Raw genomic sequence first — 21,238 nt, 5'->3', positions numbered from 1 at the left:
ATGCAACACTATGCTATGTTATAACTTTTCAACATTGTATACTATGATATTTTCTGACATTTTGCGAAGAATTATACTATGACTTTTTTCAGACTTATTTTGGACATGCTATACCTTGACTTTTCTTTTTTTTCTATATTATACAGACATATTTCTGACATTTTTAGACATACTGTACTGTGACTGTTAACTGACTTTTTTGACATATTATATGATGACCTGTTAATTACTTTTTTCTGTATAACATTTTTTTACATGCTTCAATATGACCTTACACTGATATACTAGGGCTTTTTTATGACTTTTTTGACTTGCTATACTATGACTTTTCAGACTTTTTTGACATAATTTATTATGACTTAATTGTGACTATTTTATATACGATACTAAGACTTTTTATTACTTTTTAATAACACACTATACAACAAACTTCTCATGACTATTGATAACATACTTTTCGATTACTTTTTTCTAACATACTATACAATTACTTTTTCTTTACTTTTTTAACATAATTTATGACTATTTTATAACTCTTAACTTCTAACTATTCTTTCACTTTTTTATAGCTTTTTATTGCATGCTATACTATGACTTAATATGTTATTTTCAACATCCTATAGTGTGACTTTTTTAATGACTTTTTTATTGACTTTTTTATTGACTTTTTTATTGACTTTTTTATTGACTTTTTTTTCCAACTTTAGAGTATGACATTCATTGATCTCATTATACTATGACTTGGAAATTTGGCATACTATACTGCAAATTTGAAAAAAAAAATGTCATGCTACACTATGACTTTTTTAACATAATATCTACCACCTTTTATGATTTTCTTTCAACATGATATATTATGACTTTTGAATTTTGTATGGCTTTTTTTTAACATATACATTATTTTTTGACATACATTACTATGACTTTTTTATGCCTTTTTGACATACTATGACTCAACACTGTTAATATTCACCGTAGCAAAACCGGTGCAAGGCGTGTGCAGCAGAAAATGACATTACCACTGCCTGTGCGTAGTGAGTGAAGGCTCCACAAGTGGTCACGGCTCAAATTTTGTAAGTTTAACATGTTAATACATTATATAAAGAACTGTTGATGACTCAATGATGACTCAAGTTGGATTAATTAATGGATGATTGATATTGCTAAAATGTGGATAAAATGACTAACATAGAACAAAATACAGACAGACACAATCAAATATTGCCTGTATCATATCACATGATTAAGGCACTTGCAAATACGGATTTCAGAAACCTTATAAATTCTATAAATCTTTTTATTTAGTTTATTTGGCAGAATGCACACAAAAGAATAGACCCAAAGAAGCATGCCTTATCTCCATCATATATGATCAAAACTATGCAACTCGCTATTAACACAGATTTTTTTTTGCAAGTCTAAAAGTGACAGTTTCTTTGTGTTTTTTTTGTTTTGTTTTTTTTACATTATCATAAGGTGAGTGTACAAAAGGAGAGTGACAGGAAACAGAACAGGTGAGGATGGAAATGACACAGGATTGGAAAGCAAAACATGTTTAAAACAAATGAAACAGAAATGTTACAAAATCAGAGGATGAATAAAGTTTCTTAAAAAATTAACAGCACTTCAGAGAATTGGTAGTTTCCAAACAGTGATTGTCTTTGCAAATATGGTATATACAACACCGTTACTCTTTAGAATGGGTTATAAAGGGCCAGCTCTATGTTGCCTAAATATGCTTCTACACAGATTATATAATTACAAAGCTTGAAAATAAAATAATTTCATACATAAAATAACTGGTATCTGTTTATACTTGTGTTTGGGTGTACAAACAACATCTTCCTTCAAAATAACAATTGTAACTATCTGTTCTGTGCAATAAATCCCTGGATACAAATATACCACACCTGTTCATTAATAACATGTATTTAATAGCATAAAATAGGACAAAATGACAACCCTGTATGAACTATTTGTGAAAATTTGGTGGGATGGCATGTGTTCAATAAATCTGGACTATGTACAAAAAACAATATTTATTACTACAATACAAATTTATCTTATTTACAGTTATAAGGGATTTTGAACAATCTCATGCACTCCTGTCTAATTACTGGAAAAAAATTACACATAGTTGACAATATTGAGATGACTGTGTACGTGCCCTTAGCTTTTAAAAATGTATGCATTGAATATTAGAGTCTATTTGGTGTACATGAAAGAGTTTAATTTACCTCATAATTAATCATTTTTTTGGTGAAACAGATAGTTCAAGTTTTGGGAACCTGAAACCACCTCTCGAACCACTGTCACTGCTGGAAGATGAAGACAATCTTGATTTTTTAGAGGGTAAATGAACACCTGCACCTGCTTCACCCTCCTCACCAAGTGACACTTCATATGAGCCCTTTGACTTTGAACCAAAACCTCCGAAGGTGCCAAACTTCAACTTGCCTTTCTTTCCTTTGATCTTGCTTCCTCCTAAGTCTAATGAAATGTCGCCACCCTCAGCTTCTAAGTGACCTGAAGAAGAACTTACTGCAAGCCCCCCCTCATCACTCAGAGAAGAAGACCGATGCCTTGATTTCTTGAATAGATCCAGTGAGGCTGACTTTCCTTTAGTTGACACACTGAGCCCAGGATCACCCTCCACTTCAAATTTTCCACTATGTGCCTTACTGCCTTTTCCACTTGTACTCAATTCTACCTCTGGTCCCCGAAGGTCACCTGCACTACTGCCCTTTGCTTTTGATTTACCAAACATTTTTGGCATCTTTACCTTTACCTTTCCTTCTCTTTGCCTCAGTTCTGGACTGGGAACCTCAACATTTTGTGAACTGACTTGGCAACTGACAGATGGAGACTTTATATTCATTCCTCCACTAGCTGATTCAACATTTCCTCTACCTGCCTGGCCTTCCATCTGAGGCAGAGCAATACCAAATTTTGGCACCTTGATTTTGGGAAATGTTACAGTACCTTCTGGGTAATGAAGGCCACTGCTTGCACTGCCCCCTGGAACACTTGCATCAATTTCTGCACCACCTTTCACATTTACTTTTGGGCCTGTAAAACCTGCAGACATGGTTGCTTCTCCTTGTCTGTGAAGATTTGCATCAATATTAGAAGTGGATATGTTGGACATTTTTAATTTAGGATTCAATTTGACATCTGTCTCTCCCAAATTAAAATTTGGACTTTCAATATCAGAACTTGGTGATTTGATATCTAATTCCACATCAGGAAAATGAAGCTTACCAAAAAGAGGCTTCTTTACCTTTGTTCCTTTGACATGAATATTGGGTGTGTCAAAATCTAGGTCTGCTGCTGATGTTTCTATGTCTATATCAGGTTGCTTTGCCCTTCCTTTCACTTTAGGAAGTTTGAATTTCCCCTTTTTCCCCTTTACATTGACATTAATATCAGGGGCATCAAGACTTGCTTCAGTATCTGGGAGTCTAATTTCAGGTTTTGAACCTTGTGCTTCCACACCGAGTTGCGGGGATTTCATTCCAAACTTAGGACCTTTGAACTTGGGAAATGTAACACCGGTCAGTACATGATCAATAGACCCACCTTCCATAGTGATGGTGGGTGCAGCAATGTTAGCATTTGGACCTCTGATATCTGATTCCAATTTGGGCACTGATGCATCAATCTTTCCTTTGACTTTAGGCCCTTTTACTTTGACATCAACACCAGGTGTTTTCAAGTCAATGTTTCCTTTGGGAAGTTTTATATCAACATCTGAACCCTCCACTTTTGGACCTTTGATGTTGAATGATGGCAATGACATTTTAGGCATTTCAAATTCACCCTTAGGCCCTTTAATATTTAACTCTGGACCTTTGATGTCAACTTCAGGTGTGTTCACATCAATGTTAGTTTTGGAAAAGTTTATATTTACATCTGGACCCTCAACCTTGGCACCTTTGGTGCCAAATGATGGCATTTTGATTGTAGGCATGTCAAATCCACCCTTTGGTCCTTCAATGTCAACCTTGGGAGCTTTTATGTCACCTTCAATCTTTGGAACTGACACATCGAAGTCTCCCTTCATATTGGGTCCTTTCAGACTCAAATCCCATTCGGGCAGCTTGGGTCCTGATATTGATGGCATTTTGAATTTGGGTGTTTTCAATTTTATATCGGCGCCTTCAACATCAAAGTCTGGCCCTTCAATGTCAACATCAGGTACTTTAACATCAATGTTGCCTTTGGGAAGGTTTACATCAACATCTGGAACCTCCACTTTTGGACCTTTGACGCCAAATGATGGCATTTTGATTTTAGGCATGTCAAATCCACCCTTTGGTCCTTCAATGTCAACCTTGGGAGCTTTTATGTCTCCTTCAATCTTTGGAACTGATACATCGAAGTCTCCCTTCATTTTTGGTCCTTTCAGACTCAAATCCCATTCGGGCAGCTTGGGTCCTGATATTGATGGCATTTTGAATTTGGGTGTTTTCAATTTTATATCGGCGCCTTCAACATCAAAGTCCGGCCCTTCAATGTCAACATCAGGTACTTTAACATCAATGTTGCCTTTGGGAAGGTTTACATCAACATCTGGAACCTCCACTTTTGGACCTTTGACACCAAATGATGGCATTTTGATTTTAGGCATTTCAAATCCACCTTTGGGACCTTCAAAATCAACATGTGGACCTTTGATGTCAACTTCAGGTGATTTTATGTCTCCCTTTATCTTTGGCATTGCCATATCCACATCACCTTTAATTTTGGGAGCTTTCAGGTTGAAATCCACATCTGGCATGGAAAGTTTTGGTCCTGAAATGTGTGGCATGTTGAATTTGGGTCCTTTGATTTTACCACTTGGACTCTTAATGTCAAGATCTGGTCCTTTGATATCCAAGTCAGGTGTGTTAATGTCAATATCAGCTTTCGGGAGGCTTACATTAACTTCTGGCCCTTCGATGTTTGCACCTTTCAGTCCAAAGGATGGCATTTTAAATTTAGGCATTTTAAATCCTGCTTTGTGGCCCTCAATGTCAATATCTGGTCCTTCAATGTCAAGCTGGGGAGCTTTTATGTCACTTTCAATCTTTGGAAGTGACCCATCAAAGTCTCCCTTCATTTTGGGTCCTTTCAGACTCAAATCCCATTCGGGCAGCTTGGGTCCTGATATTGATGGCATTTTGAATTTGGATGATTTCAAATTTATATCGGCGCCTTCAACATCAAAGTTCGGCCCTTCAATGTCAAGATCAGGTACTTTAACATCAATGTTGCCTTTGGGAAGGTTTACATCAACATCTGGAGCCTCCACTTTTGGACCTTTGACGCCAAACGATGGCATTTTGATTTTAGGCATTTCAAATCCACCTTTGGGACCTTCCAAATCAACCTGTGGACCTTTGATGTCAACTTCAGGTGATTGTATGCCTCCCTTTATCTTTGGCATGGCCATATCCACATCACCTTTAATTTTGGGAGTTTTCAGGTTGAAATCTACATCTGGCATGGAAAGTTTCGGTCCTGAAATGTGTGGCATGCTGAATTTGGATCCTCTGATTTTACCACTTGGACTCTCAATGTCAAGATCTGGTCCTTTGATATCCAAGTCAGGTGTGTTAATGTCAATATCAGCTTCTGGGAGGCTTACATTAACTTCTGGCCCTTCAATGTTTGCACCTTTCATTCCAAAGGATGGCATTTTAAATTTAGGCATTTTAAATCCTCCTTTGTGGCCCTCAATGTCCATATCTGGTCCTTCAATGTCAACCTTGGGACCTTTGGTGCCAAATGATGGCATTTTGATTGTAGGCATGTCAAATCCACCCTTTGGTCCTTCAATGTCAACCTTGGGAGCTTTTATGTCACCTTCAATCTTTGGAACTGACACATCAAAGTCTCCCTTCACGTTCGGTCCTTTCAGACTCAAATCCCATTCGGGCAGCTTGGGTCCTGATATTGATGGCATTTTGAATTTGGGTGTTTTCAATCTTATATCGGGGCCTTCAACATCAAATTCCGGCCCTTTAATGTCAAGATCAGGTACTTTAACATCAATGTTACCTTTGGGAAGGTTTACATCAACATCTGGAACCTCCACTTTTGGACCTTTGACGCCAAATGATGGCATTTTGATTTTAGGCATTTCAAATCCACCTTTGGGACCTTCAAAATCAACATGTGGACCTTTGATGTCAACTTCAGGTGATTTTATGTCTCCCTTTATCTTTGGCATTGCCATATCCACATCACCTTTAATTTTGGGAGATTTCAGGTTGAAATCCACATCTGGCATGGAAAGTTTCGGTCCTGAAATGTGTGGCATGCTGAATTTGGGTCCTCTGATTTTACCACTTGGACTCTCAATGTCAAGATCTGGTCCTTTGATATCCAAGTCAGGTGTGTTAATGTCAATATCAGCTTCCGGGAGGCTTACATTAGCTTCTGGCCCTTCAATGTTTGCACCTTTCAGTCCAAAGGATGGCATTTTAAATTTAGGCATTTTAAATCCTCCTTTGTGGCCCTCAATATCCATATCTGGTCCTTCAATGTCAACCTTGGGACCTTTGGTGCCAAATGATGGCATTTTGATTGTAGGCATGTCAAATCCACCCTTTGGTCCTTCAATGTCAACCTTGGGAGCTTTTATGTCACCTTCAATCTTTGGAACTGATACATCAAAGTCTCCCTTCATTTTTGGTCCTTTCAGACTCAAATCCCATTCGGGCAGCTTGGGTCCTGATATTGATGGCATTTTGAATTTGGGTGTTTTCAATTTTATATCGGCGCCTTCAACATCAAAGTCCGGCCCTTCAATGTCAACATCAGGTACTTTAACATCAATGTTGCCTTTGGGAAGGTTTACATCAACATCTGGAACCTCCACTTTTGGACCTTTGACACCAAATGATGGCATTTTGATTTTAGGCATTTCAAATCCACCTTTGGGACCTTCAAAATCAACATGTGGACCTTTGATGTCAACTTCAGGTGATTTTATGTCTCCCTTTATCTTTGGCATTGCCATATCCACATCACCTTTAATTTTGGGAGCTTTCAGGTTGAAATCCACATCTGGCATGGAAAGTTTTGGTCCTGAAATGTGTGGCATGTTGAATTTGGGTCCTTTGATTTTACCACTTGGACTCTTAATGTCAAGATCTGGTCCTTTGATATCCAAGTCAGGTGTGTTAATGTCAATATCAGCTTCCGGGAGGCTTACATCAACTTCTGGCCCTTCAATGTTTGCACCTTTCAGTCCAAAGGATGGCATTTTAAATTTAGGCATTTTAAATCCTGCTTTGTGGCCCTCAATGTCCATATCTGGTCCTTCAATGTCAAGCTGGGGAGCTTTTATGTCACCTTCAATCTTTGGAACTGACACATCGAAGTCTCCCTTCATTTTGGGTCCTTTCAGACTCAAATCCCATTCGGGTAGCTTGGGTCCTGATATTGATGGCATTTTGAATTTGGGTGTTTTCAATTTTATATCGGCGCCTTCAACATCAAAGTCCGGCCCTTCAATGTCAAGATCAGGTACTTTAACATCAATGTTGCCTTTGGGAAGGTTTACATTAACATCTGGAGCCTCCACTTTTGGACCTTTGACGCCAAATGATGGCATTTTGATTTTAGGCATGTCAAATCCACCCTTTGGTCCTTCAATGTCAACCTTGGGAGCTTTTATGTCTCCTTCAATCTTTGGAACTGATACATCGAAGTCTCCCTTCATGTTTGGTCCTTTCAGACTCAAATCCCATTCGGGCAGCTTGGGTCCTGATATTGATGGCATTTTGAATTTGGGTGTTTTCAATTTTATATCAGCGCCTTCAACATCAAAGTCCGGCCCTTCAATGTCAACATCAGGTACTTTAACATCAATGTTGCCTTTGGGAAGGTTTACATCAACATCTGGAACCTCCACTTTTGGACCTTTGACACCAAATGATGGCATTTTGATTTTAGGCATTTCAAATCCACCTTTGGGACCTTCAAAATCAACATGTGGACCTTTGATGTCAACTTCAGGTGATTTTATGTCTCCCTTTATCTTTGGCATTGCCATATCCACATCACCTTTAATTTTGGGAGCTTTCAGGTTGAAATCCACATCTGGCATGGAAAGTTTTGGTCCTGAAATGTGTGGCATGTTGAATTTGGGTCCTTTGATTTTACCACTTGGACTCTTAATGTCAAGATCTGGTCCTTTGATATCCAAGTCAGGTGTGTTAATGTCAATATCAGCTTCCGGGAGGCTTACATCAACTTCTGGCCCTTCAATGTTTGAACCTTTCAGTCCAAAGGATGGCATTTTAAATTTAGGCATTTTAAATCCTGCTTTGTGGCCCTCAATGTCCATATCTGGTCCTTCAATGTCAAGCTGGGGAGCTTTTATGTCACCTTCAATCTTTGGAACTGACACATCAAAGTCTCCCTTCATTTTGGGTCCTTTCAGACTCAAATCCCATTCGGGTAGCTTGGGTCCTGATATTGATGGCATTTTGAATTTGGGTGTTTTCAATTTTATATCGGCGCCTTCAACATCAAAGTCCGGCCCTTCAATGTCAACATCAGGTACTTTAACATCAATGTTGCCTTTGGGAAGGTTTACATCAACATCTGGAACCTCCACTTTTGGACCTTTGACGCCAAATGATGGCATTTTGATTTTAGGCATGTCAAATCCACCCTTTGGTCCTTCAATGTCAACCTTGGGAGCTTTTATGTCTCCTTCAATCTTTGGAACTGATACATCAAAGTTTCCCTTCATGTTTGGTCCTTTCAGACTCAAATCCCATTCGGGCAGCTTGGGTCCTGATATTGATGGCATTTTGAATTTGGGTGTTTTCAGTTTTATATCGGCGCCTTCAACATCAAAGTCCGGCCCTTCAATGTCAACATCAGGTACTTTAACATCAATGTTGCCTTTGGGAAGGTTTACATCAACATCTGGAACCTCCACTTTTGGACCTTTGACACCAAATGATGGCATTTTGATTTTAGGCATTTCAAATCCACCTTTAGGACCTTCAAAATCAACATGTGGACCTTTGATGTCAACTTCAGGTGATTTTATGTCTCCCTTTATCTTTGGCATTGCCATATCCACATCACCTTTAATTTTGGGAGCTTTCAGGTTGAAATCCACATCTGGCATGGAAAGTTTTGGTCCTGAAATGTGTGGCATGTTGAATTTGGGTCCTTTGATTTTACCACTTGGACTCTTAATGTCAAGATCTGGTCCTTTGATATCCAAATCAGGTGTGTTAATGTCAATATCAGCTTCCGGGAGGCTTACATTAACTTCTGGCCCTTCAATGTTTGAACCTTTCAGTCCAAAGGATGGCATTTTAAATTTAGGCATTTTAAATCCTGCTTTGTGGCCCTCAATGTCCATATCTGGTCCTTCAATGTCAAGCTGGGGAGCTTTTATGTCACCTTCAATCTTTGGAACTGACACATCAAAGTCTCCCTTCATTTTGGGTCCTTTCAGACTCAAATCCCATTCGGGTAGCTTGGGTCCTGATATTGATGGCATTTTGAATTTGGGTGTTTTCAATTTTATATCGGCGCCTTCAACATCAAAGTCCGGCCCTTCAATGTCAACATCAGGTACTTTAACATCAACATCTGGAAGCTCCACTTTTGGACCTTTGACACCAAATGATGGCATTTTGATTTTAGGCATTTCAAATCCACCTTTGGGACCTTCAAAATCAACATGTGGACCTTTGATGTCAACTTCAGGTGATTTTATGTCTCCCTTTATCTTTGGCATTGCCATATCCACATCACCTTTAATTTTGGGAGCTTTCAGGTTGAAATCCACATCTGGCATGGAAAGTTTTGGTCCTGAAATGTGTGGCATGTTGAATTTGGGTCCTTTGATTTTACCACTTGGACTCTTAATGTCAAGATCTGGTCCTTTGATATCCAAGTCAGGTGTGTTAATGTCAATATCAGCTTCCGGGAGGCTTACATCAACTTCTGGCCCTTCAATGTTTGAACCTTTCAGTCCAAAGGATGGCATTTTAAATTTAGGCATTTTAAATCCTGCTTTGTGGCCCTCAATGTCCATATCTGGTCCTTCAATGTCAAGCTGGGGAGCTTTTATGTCACCTTCAATCTTTGGAACTGACACATCGAAGTCTCCCTTCATTTTGGGTCCTTTCAGACTCAAATCCCATTCGGGTAGCTTGGGTCCTGATATTGATGGCATTTTGAATTTGGGTGTTTTCAATTTTATATCGGCGCCTTCAACATCAAAGTCCGGCCCTTCAATGTCAAGATCAGGTACTTTAACATCAATGTTGCCTTTGGGAAGGTTTACATTAACATCTGGAGCCTCCACTTTTGGACCTTTGACGCCAAATGATGGCATTTTGATTTTAGGCATGTCAAATCCACCCTTTGGTCCTTCAATGTCAACCTTGGGAGCTTTTATGTCTCCTTCAATCTTTGGAACTGATACATCGAAGTCTCCCTTCATGTTTGGTCCTTTCAGACTCAAATCCCATTCGGGCAGCTTGGGTCCTGATATTGATGGCATTTTGAATTTGGGTGTTTTCAATTTTATATCGGCGCCTTCAACATCAAAGTCCGGCCCTTCAATGTCAACATCAGGTACTTTAACATCAATGTTGCCTTTGGGAAGGTTTACATCAACATCTGGAACCTCCACTTTTGGACCTTTGACACCAAATGATGGCATTTTGATTTTAGGCATTTCAAATCCACCTTTGGGACCTTCAAAATCAACATGTGGACCTTTGATGTCAACTTCAGGTGATTTTATGTCTCCCTTTATCTTTGGCATTGCCATATCCACATCACCTTTAATTTTGGGAGCTTTCAGGTTGAAATCCACATCTGGCATGGAAAGTTTTGGTCCTGAAATGTGTGGCATGTTGAATTTGGGTCCTTTGATTTTACCACTTGGACTCTTAATGTCAAGATCTGGTCCTTTGATATCCAAGTCAGGTGTGTTAATGTCAATATCAGCTTCCGGGAGGCTTACATTAACTTCTGGCCCTTCAATGTTTGAACCTTTCAGTCCAAAGGATGGCATTTTAAATTTAGGCATTTTAAATCCTGCTTTGTGGCCCTCAATGTCCATATCTGGTCCTTCAATGTCAAGCTGGGGAGCTTTTATGTCACCTTCAATCTTTGGAACTGATACATCAAAGTCTCCCTTCATTTTGGGTCCTTTCAGACTCAAATCCCATTCGGGTAGCTTGGGTCCTGATATTGATGGCATTTTGAATTTGGGTGTTTTCAATTTTATATCGGCGCCTTCAACATCAAAGTCCGGCCCTTCAATGTCAACATCAGGTACTTTAACATCAATGTTGCCTTTGGGAAGGTTTACATCAAAATCTGGAACCTCCACTTTTGGACCTTTGACGCCAAATGATGGCATTTTGATTTTAGGCATGTCAAATCCACCCTTTGGTCCTTCAATGTCAACCTTGGGAGCTTTTATGTCTCCTTCAATCTTTGGAACTGATACATCGAAGTCTCCTTTCATTTTTGGTCCTTTCAGACTCAAATCCCATTCGGGCAGCTTGGGTCCTGATATTGATGGCATTTTGAATTTGGGTGTTTTCAATTTTATATCGGCGCCTTCAACATCAAAGTCCGGCCCTTCAATGTCAACATCAGGTACTTTAACATCAATGTTGCCTTTGGGAAGGTTTACATCAACATCTGGACCCTCCACTTTTGGACCTTTGACACCAAATGATGGCATTTTGATTTTAGGCATTTCAAATCCACCTTTGGGACCTTCAAAATCAACATGTGGACCTTTGATGTCAACTTCAGGTGATTTTATGTCTCCCTTTATCTTTGGCATTGCCATATCCACATCACCTTTGATTTTGGGAGTTTTCAGGTTGAAATCCACATCTGGCATTGAAAGTTTTGGTCCTGAAATGTGTGGCATGTTGAATTTGGGTCCTCTGATTTTACCACTTGGACTCTCAATGTCAAGATCTGGTCCTTTGATATCCAAGTCAGGTGTGTTAATGTCAATATCAGCTTCCGGGAGGCTTACATCAACTTCTGGCCCTTCAATGTTTGCACCTTTCATTCCAAAGGATGGCATTTTAAATTTAGGCATTTTTAATCCTCCTTTGTGGCCCTCAATGTCGATATCTGGTCCTTCAATGTCAACCTTGGGAGCTTTTATGTCACCTTCAATCTTTGGAACTGACACATCGAAGTCTCCCTTCATTTTGGGTCCTTTCAGACTCAAATCCCATTCGGGCAGCTTGGGTCCTGATATTGATGGCATTTTGAATTTGGGTGATTTCAATTTTACATCGGCGCCTTCAACATCAAATTCCGGCCCTTTAATGTCAAGATCAGGTACTTTAACATCAATGTTACCTTTGGGAAGGTTTACATCAACATCTGGAACCTCCACTTTTGGACCTTTGATGCCAAATGCTGGCATTTTGATTTTAGGCATTTCCATTCCACCTTTCGGACCTTCCAAATCAACCTGTGGACCTTTAATGTCAACTTTTGGTATTTTTATGTCTCCTATCTTTGGAGGTGACATATCCACATCACCTTTGAGTTTTGGACTTTGCAGATTGAAATCCACATCTGGCATGGAAAGTTTTGGTCCTGACAATGTTGGCATTTTCAGTTTTGGTCCCTTGACCTTTCCTTCTGGAATCTCAATGTTAACACCTGGTCTTTCGATGTCAACATTGGGAGTCTTTATGTCAATGCCAGCTTTGGGAAGATTAATGTCAACTTCTGGCATTTCAACCTTTGGGGCTTTGAAACCAAATTTTGGCATCTTGAATTTTGATCCTTTAGTTTTCGAACCAGTCAACCCAAGGTCAAGATCAAGATGTTCAGAGCTACCAGTCTTCCCTTTTATGCTGATGTCCCCTTTTACCATTTCCACATCAGTTTCTGGTAACTTTATCTTTGGGCTCTTGAATCCAAACTTTGGCATTTTGAATTTTGATTTCTTTGTGCCAATTTCTGGAACGTCAATTGTAACATCTGGACCCTCAAGTTCAGCTTTTGGTAGTTGAATATCCCCTTTCAAATCACCTTTCAACTTTGGTCCCTTCAGATTGATGTCAACATCTGGCAATGATATTTTCGGTCCAGATATTTTTGGTAACTTCAGCTTTGGTCCACTTTCAAAATCGACATTAGGACCTTTGATCTCAATCTCAGGTGTTTTTATGTCTCCCTCAATCGTTGGAGTGGCCATATCTCCCTTCATTTTGGATCCTTTCAGACTCAAATCCCATTCGGGCAGCTTGGGTCCTGATATTGATGGCATTTTGAATTTGGGTCCTTTCACTTGTGCATCAGGGCCTTCAACATCAAATTCTGGCCCTTTAATGTCAACATCAGGTACTTTAATATCAATGTTGCCTTTGGGAAGGTTTACATCAACATCTGGAACCTCCACTTTTGGACCTTTGATGCCAAATGATGGCATTTTGATTTTAGGCATTTCAAATCCACCTTTGGGACCTTCAATATCAACCTGTGGACCTTTGATGTCAATTTCAGTTGATTTTATGCCTCCCTTTATCTTTGGCATTGCCATATCCACATCACCTTTCATGTTGGGACCTTTCAGGTTGAAATCCATATCTGGCATGGAAATTGTTGGTCCTGAAATATTTGGCATCTTGAATTTGGGTCCTCTGATTTTACCACTTGGACTCTCAATGTCCAAATCTGGTCCTTTGATATCCAAGTCAGGAGCATTAATGTCAATATCAGCTTTCGGGAGGCTTACATCAACTTCTGGCCCTTCAACGTTTGCACCTTTCAGTCCAAAGGATGGCATTTTAAATTTAGGCATTTTTAATCCTCCTTTCTGGCCCTTTATGTCGATATCCGGTCCTTCAATGTCAACCTTGGGAGCTTTTATGTCACCTTCAATCTTTGGAACTGACACATCGAAGTCTCCCTTCACGTTCGGTCCTTTCAGACTCAAATCCCATTCGGGCAGCTTGGGTCCTGATATTGATGGCATTTTGAATTTGGGTCCTTTCACTTGTGCATCAGGGCCTTCAACATCAAATTCTGGCCCTTTAATGTCAACATCAGGTACTTTAACATCAATGTTGCCTTTGGGAAGGTTTACATCAATATCTGGAACCTCCATTTTTGGACCTTTGATGCCAAATGATGGCATTTTGATTTTAGGCATTTCAAATCCACCTTTGGGACCTTCAATATCAACTTCTGGACCTTTGATGTCAATTTCAGGTGATTTTATGCCTCCCTTTATCTTTGGCATTGCCATATCCACATCACCTTTCATGTTGGGACCTTTCAGGTTGAAATCCATATCTGGCATGGAAATTGTTGGTCCTGAAATATTTGGCATCTTGAATTTGGGTCCTCTGATTTTACCACTTGGACTCTCAATGTCCAAATCTGGTCCTTTGATATCCAAGTCAGGAGCATTAATGTCAATATCAGCTTTCGAGAGGCTTACATCAACTTCTGGCCCTTCAATGTTTGCACCTTTCAGTCCAAAGGATGGCATTTTAAATTTAGGCATTTTTAATCCTCCTTTCTGGCCCTTTATGTCGATATCCGGTCCTTCAATGTCAACCTTGGGAGCTTTTATGTCACCTTCAATCTTTGGAACTGACACATCGAAGTCTCCCTTCACGTTCGGTCCTTTCAGACTCAAATCCCATTCGGGCAGCTTGGGTCCTGATATTGATGGCATTTTGAATTTGGGTCCTTTCACTTGTGCATCAGGGCCTTCAACATCAAATTCTGGCCCTTTAATGTCAACATCAGGTACTTTAACATCAATGTTGCCTTTGGGAAGGTTTACATCAATATCTGGAACCTCCATTTTTGGACCTTTGATGCCAAATGATGGCATTTTGATTTTAGGCATTTCAAATCCACCTTTGGGACCTTCAATATCAACCTGTGGACCTTTGATGTCAATTTCAGGTGATTTTATGCCTCCCTTTATCTTTGGCATTGCCATATCCATATCACCTTTCATCTTGGGACCTTTCAGGTTGAAATCCATATCTGGCATGGAAATTGTTGGTCCTGAAATATTTGGCATCTTGAATTTGGGTCCTCTGATTTTACCACTTGGACTCTCAATGTCCAAATCTGGTCCTTTGATATCCAAGTCAGGAGCATTAATGTCAATATCAGCTTTTGGGAGGCTTACATCAACTTCTGGCCCTTCAACGTTTGCACCTTTCAGTCCAAAGGATGGCATTTTAAATTTAGGCATTTTTAATCCTCCTTTCTGGCCCTTTATGTCAATATCCGGTCCTTCAATGTCAACCTTGGGAGCTTTTATGTCACCTTCAATCTTTGGAACTGACACATCGAAGTCTCCCTTCACGTTCGGTCCTTTCAGACTCAAATCCCATTCGGGCAGCTTGGGTCCTGATATTGATGGCATTTTGAATTTGGGTCCTTTCACTTGTGCATCAGGGCCTTCAACATCAAATTCTGGCCCTTTAATGTCAACATCAGGTACTTTAACATCAATGTTGCCTTTGGGAAGGTTTACATCAATATCTGGAACCTCCATTTTTGGACCTTTGCTGCCAAATGATGGCATTTTGATTTTAGGCATTTCAAATCCACCTTTGGGACCTTCAATATCAACTTCTGGACCTTTGATGTCAATTTCAGGTGATTTTATGCCTCCCTTTATCTTTGGCATTGCCATATCCACATCACCTTTCATGTTGGGACCTTTCAGGTTGAAATCCATATCTGGCATGGAAATTGTTGGTCCTGAAATATTTGGCATCTTGAATTTGGGTCCTCTGATTTTACCACTTGGACTCTCAATGTCCAAATCTGGTCCTTTGATATCCAAGTCAGGAGCATTAATGTCAATATCAGCTTTCGGGAGGCTTACATCAACTTCTGGCCCTTCAATGTTTGCACCTTTCAGTCCAAAGGATGGCATTTTAAATTTAGGCATTTTTAATCCTCCTTTCTGGCCCTTTATGTCGATATCCGGTCCTTCAATGTCAACCTTGGGAGCTTTTATGTCACCTTCAATCTTTGGAACTGACACATCGAAGTCTCCCTTCACGTTCGGTCCTTTCAGACTCAAATCCCATTCGGGCAGCTTGGGTCCTGATATTGATGGCATTTTGAATTTGGGTCCTTTCACTTGTGCATCAGGGCCTTCAACATCAAATTCTGGCCCTTTAATGTCAACATCAGGTACTTTAACATCAATGTTGCCTTTGGGAAGTTTTACAGCAACATCTGGAACCTCCATTTTTGGACCTTTGATGCCAAATGATGGCATTTTGATTTTAGGCATTTCAAATCCACCTTTGGGACCTTCAATATCAACCTGTGGACCTTTGATGTCAATTTCAGGTGATTTTATGCCTCCCTTTATCTTTGGCATTGCCATATCCACATCACCTTTCATGTTGGGACCTTTCAGGTTGAAATCCATATCTGGCATGGAAATTGTTGGTCCTGAAATATTTGGCATGTTGAATTTGGGTCCTCTGATTTTACCACTTTGACTCTCAATGTCCAAATCTGGTCCTTTGATATCCAAGTCAGGAGCATTAATGTCAATATCAGCTTTCGGGAGGCTTACATCAACTTCTGGCCCTTCAACATTTGCACCTTTCAGTCCAAAGGATGGAATTTTAAATTTAGGCATTTTTAATCCTCCTTTCTGGCCCTTTATGTCGATATCCGGTCCTTCAATGTCAACCTTGGGAGCTTTTATGTCACCTTCAATCTTTGGAACTGACACATCGAAGTCTCCCTTCACGTTCGGTCCTTTCAGACTCAAATCCCATTCGGGCAGCTTGGGTCCTGATATTGATGGCATTTTGAATTTGGGTCCTTTCACTTGTGCATCAGGGCCTTCAACATCAAATTCTGGCCCTTTAATGTCAACATCAGGTACTTTAATATCAATGTTGCCTTTGGGAAGTTTTACAGCAACATCTGGAACCTCCATTTTTGGACCTTTGATGCCAAATGATGGCATTTTGATTTTAGGCATTTCAAATCCACCTTTGGGACCTTCAATATCAACTTCTGGACCTTTGATGTCAATTTCAGGTGATTTTATGCCTCCCTTTATTTTTGGCATTGCCATATCCACATCACCTTTCATCTTGGGACCTTTCAGGTTGAAATCCATATCTGGCATGGAAATTGTTGGTCCTGAAATATTTGGCATGTTGAATTTGGGTCCTCTGATTTTACCACTTTGACTCTCAATGTCCAAATCTGGTCCTTTGATATCCAAGTCAGGAGCATTAATGTCAATATCTGCTTTCGGGAGGTTTACATCAACTTCTGGCCCTTCAACGTTTGCACCTTTCAGTCCAAAGGATGGCATTTTAAATTTAGGCATTTTTAATCCTCCTTTCTGGCCCTTTATGTCGATATCCGGTCCTTCAATGTCAACCTTGGGAGCTTTTATGTCACCTTCAATCTTTGGAACTGACACATCGAAGTCTCCCTTCACGTTCGGTCCTTTCAGACTCAAATCCCATTCGGGCAGCTTGGGTCCTGATATTGATGGCATTTTGAATTTGGGTCCTTTCACTTGTGCATCAGGGCCTTCAACATCAAATTCTGGCCCTTTAATGTCAACATCAGGTACTTTAACATCAATGTTGCCTTTGGGAAGTTTTACAGCAACATCTGGAACCTCCATTGTTGGACCTTTGATGCCAAATGATGGCATTTTGATTTTAGGCATTTCAAATCCACCTTTGGGACCTTCAATGTCAACCTGTGGACCTTTGATGTCAATTTCAGGTGATTTTATGCCTCCCTTTATCTTTGGCATTGCCATATCCACATCACCTTTCATGTTGGGACTTTTCAGTTTGAAATCCATATCTGGCATGGAAATTGTTGATCCTGAAATATTTGGCATGTTGAATTTGGGTCCTCTGATTTTACCACTTTGACTCTCAATGTCCAAATCTGGTCCTTTGATGTCCAAGTCAGGAGCATTAATGTCAATATCAGCTTTCGGGAGGCTTACATCAACTTCTGGCCCTTCAACGTTTGCACCTTTCAGTCCAAAGGATGGCATTTTAAATTTAGGCATTTTTAATCCTCCTTTCTGGCCCTTTATGTCGATATCCGGTCCTTCAATGTCCACCTTGGGAGCTTTTATGTCACCTTCAATCTTTGGAACTGACACATCGAAGTCTCCCTTCACGTTCGGTCCTTTCAGACTCAAATCCCATTCGGGCAGCTTGGATCCTGATATTGATGGCATTTTGAATTTGGGTCCTTTCACTTGTGCATCAGGGCCTTCAACATCAAATTCTGGCCCTTTAATGTCAACATCAGGTACTTTAACATCAATGTTGCCTTTGCGAAGGTTTACATCAACATCTGGAACCTCCATTGTTGGACCTTTGATGCCAAATGATGGCATTTTGATTTTAGGCATTTCAAATCCACCTTTGGGACCTTCAATATCAACCTGTGGACCTTTGATGTCAATTTCAGGTGATTTTATGCCTCCCTTTATCTTTGGCATTGCCATATCCACATCACCTTTCATGTTGGGACTTTTCAGTTTGAAATCCATATCTGGCATGGAAATTGTTGGTCCTGAAATATTTGGCATGTTGAATTTGGGTCCTCTGATTTTACCACTTTGACTCTCAATGTCCAAATCTGGTCCTTTGATATCCAAGTCAGGAGCATTAATGTCAATATCAGCTTTCGGGAGGCTTACATCAACTTCTGGCCCTTCAACGTTTGCACCTTTCAGTCCAAAGGATGGCATTTTAAATTTAGGCATTTTTAATCCTCCTTTCTGGCCCTTTATGTCAATATCCGGTCCTTCAATGTCAACCTTGGGAGCTTTTATGTCACCTTCAATCTTTGGAACTGACACATCGTAGTCTCCCTTCACGTTCGGTCCTTTCAGACTCAAATCCCATTCGGGCAGCTTGGGTCCTGATATTGATGGCATTTTGAATTTGGGTCCTTTTACTTCAGGGCCTTCAACATCAAATTCTGGTGCTTTAATGTCAACATCAGGTACTTTAACATCAATGTTGCCTTTGCGAAGGTTTACAGCAACATCTGGAACCTCCATTGTTGGACCTTTGATGCCAAATGATGGCATTTTGATTTTAGGCATTTCATATCCACCCTTTGGACATTCAATATCAACCTGTGGACCTTTTATGTCCACTTCAGGTGCTGTTATGTCTCCTTTAATCTTTGGTATGGACAAAGCCACATCACCTTCAAGTTTCTGACCTTTCAGATCAATGGACGGCATTGTAAATTTGGAACGATTGAATCCACCTTTAGGTCCTTCAAGGTCAATTTTCACTTTGGGAGCTTGCATGTCTACATCTGGTATTTCAACTTTAACTTTGGATGCTTTTATGTCAACCTCAGGTGCCTTGACATCAATTTTGTTTCCAGGCATCTCAAATCCACCTTGAGGCCTTTCAATATCAACTTTTGGTCCTTCAACTTCAGATTTTGTTGCATGTCCCTCAATCTTTGGAACTGACACATCCACATCTCCCTTCACATTTCTTCCTTTCAGACTGATATCCCGCTCTGAAATTGTGGGCCCTGTTTTGGATGGTGCTTTAAAGTCAACCCCAGAAGCTTTTACATCAACTTTTGTTCCCTTGGCCTCAAATGTCGGTATCTTTATCTGAGGCATTTTTAAATCTCCTTCTTTCGTCTCAATATTTATAACTGGAACTTTAGGGTCCATTTTGGGTGACTTAATTTCTCCCTCAGTCTTTGCCACGGCTAAATCAATATTTCCCCCTACCCCTAGACCCTTTGTATCTGGCCCAGATATAGATGGAATTTTCACCTCCGACATTTCCATTTTGTATTTGATATCACTCCTTGGTACTTTGGTTTGAATGCTAGAGTTGATTTCAGGTGCTTTGAACTCTGCCTCTGGAAGTCTTACATTGACGACTGGTCCTACAATGTTAGTACTAGAACCTTTGATCTCCATATCTTTACCTTTGATATCTAGTTCTGGTTTCCGCACCTTTTCATGTGTTACAGGTACTGACATACCTGCATCACCACTGAGTTTAACTTCAACCCTATTTCCCTCTTCCTTATTTCCTTTCATTCCAAACACAGGCATCTTGATTGTTTTTTTGCCACTCACAGTCCCCTCATTTTTATACCCTGGAACTTCAGTGTCTATTCCAGCTGCTTTTATTCCTCCCTTTGTGCTTGTCAGGCTGACATCAACCTCACCTTTCAACTTTGAACCCTTAATGTTGACATTATCACCTGCCATTGAAATCTTGCCTGACCCTGAGGAATAACCTGTGGAAACATTGCCAACTGTTATTGCTGGTCCTCCTAGTCTGCTGCCTGATCCCTTTGCCTGTGGGTGACTGATGGTAGTTTCAGATAACTTCATTTTTGTCCTCTCACCTAAACTGGTGTCAATACTTCCCTCTTGTGTTTTATCCATGGATGAAGTCAAAATCTGCATGCTTTTTCCTGGTAAAGAAAGACCAATTGACCCTCCGTTCTCATCAGTTGAGGTTACCTCTGCACCTCCCAACCCTCCCATTGTAACACGTCCACTACCAGTGTTTGTGCTGTCTCTTAGTGTCATGCTTGTTCCTGACATCTGAATGCTGCCATCACCTTGCTCCCCACTCCCTCTTGAGATCTCAAAGCTCCTCTGGCCTTTACCCTCTGTTACTCCAAAGCTAGGCCCTTTAAATCTGGGACTTTCTACCTCTCTTGTAGTTGTGACCTGAACTTTCCCACTTCCCCCTGTCTCTTTGGTGCTCACTTGTGGCCCAGTGTAAGAGACCTTACTTGACTCAAAAACTCCCTCTTCTGCTCCCACTTTACCTGAATGGCTGCCTTGGAAGAATTGTCTACGAGGAGAGCCATCACCAGATTCGTGCCTTAGCCCCTTAAACTCTGGGCTTGAAAGTTCAAGTTGCTCACTTATACCACCCGGCATATCCACTGTGTAGGTGGTGATGCGGCGGGTCACGGTCGTAATTGTGCTGCCATCGTTGCTTGTGCTGCTATGCCGCTCTGTGCGAACATCTACTCCCTCTGCAAGGTCTTCAGACTTCAGCCTTGGTTTTATCTTCTTTGAATATATTCTCTTATAGTCCTCATCCTCCCCACCCTGTAGAAAAATACAATAAGACGTACAACATGGAAACGTTATCATCCCATGTATTTTGTTCAATAGATGCCCCACAAACAAATCAATGATCATATAATTAAA

The 21,238-nt window shown here is 40.3% G+C and overlaps 1 protein-coding gene across 2 annotated transcripts in view; it reads right to left on the bottom strand.

Annotated features, from left to right (window-relative positions):
* Positions 1-1,276: 1,276 nt before the first annotated feature.
* ahnak (AHNAK nucleoprotein) overlaps positions 1,277-21,238 on the bottom strand; it is a 33,042-nt gene continuing 13,080 nt past the window's right edge. Inside the window, exons 6-8 of one of the 2 annotated variants that reach the window (XM_068714900.1) lie at positions 12,155-21,136; positions 7,342-11,446; positions 1,277-6,633 (exon numbers count right to left, since the gene is read on the bottom strand). In XM_068714900.1, coding sequence (XP_068571001.1) covers positions 2,249-6,633; positions 7,342-11,446; positions 12,155-21,136 — 17,472 coding nt within the window. In that variant the 3' untranslated portion in view covers positions 1,277-2,248. Of the gene's footprint in view, positions 11,447-12,154; positions 21,137-21,238 lie in introns of both variants that reach the window. The other variant, XM_068714899.1, reaches the window with a different exon arrangement.

This window comes from Cebidichthys violaceus, unplaced genomic scaffold, assembly GCF_023349555.1.
Source record: "Cebidichthys violaceus isolate CVI_PGR_0920_01 unplaced genomic scaffold, fCebVio1.0.p SCAF_2, whole genome shotgun sequence".
NCBI classification, from domain to species: Eukaryota; Metazoa; Chordata; class Actinopteri; order Perciformes; family Stichaeidae; genus Cebidichthys; species Cebidichthys violaceus.
The sequence above is the reverse complement of the archived record's forward strand: the minus strand, read 5'-3'. Positions and strand labels throughout refer to the sequence as shown.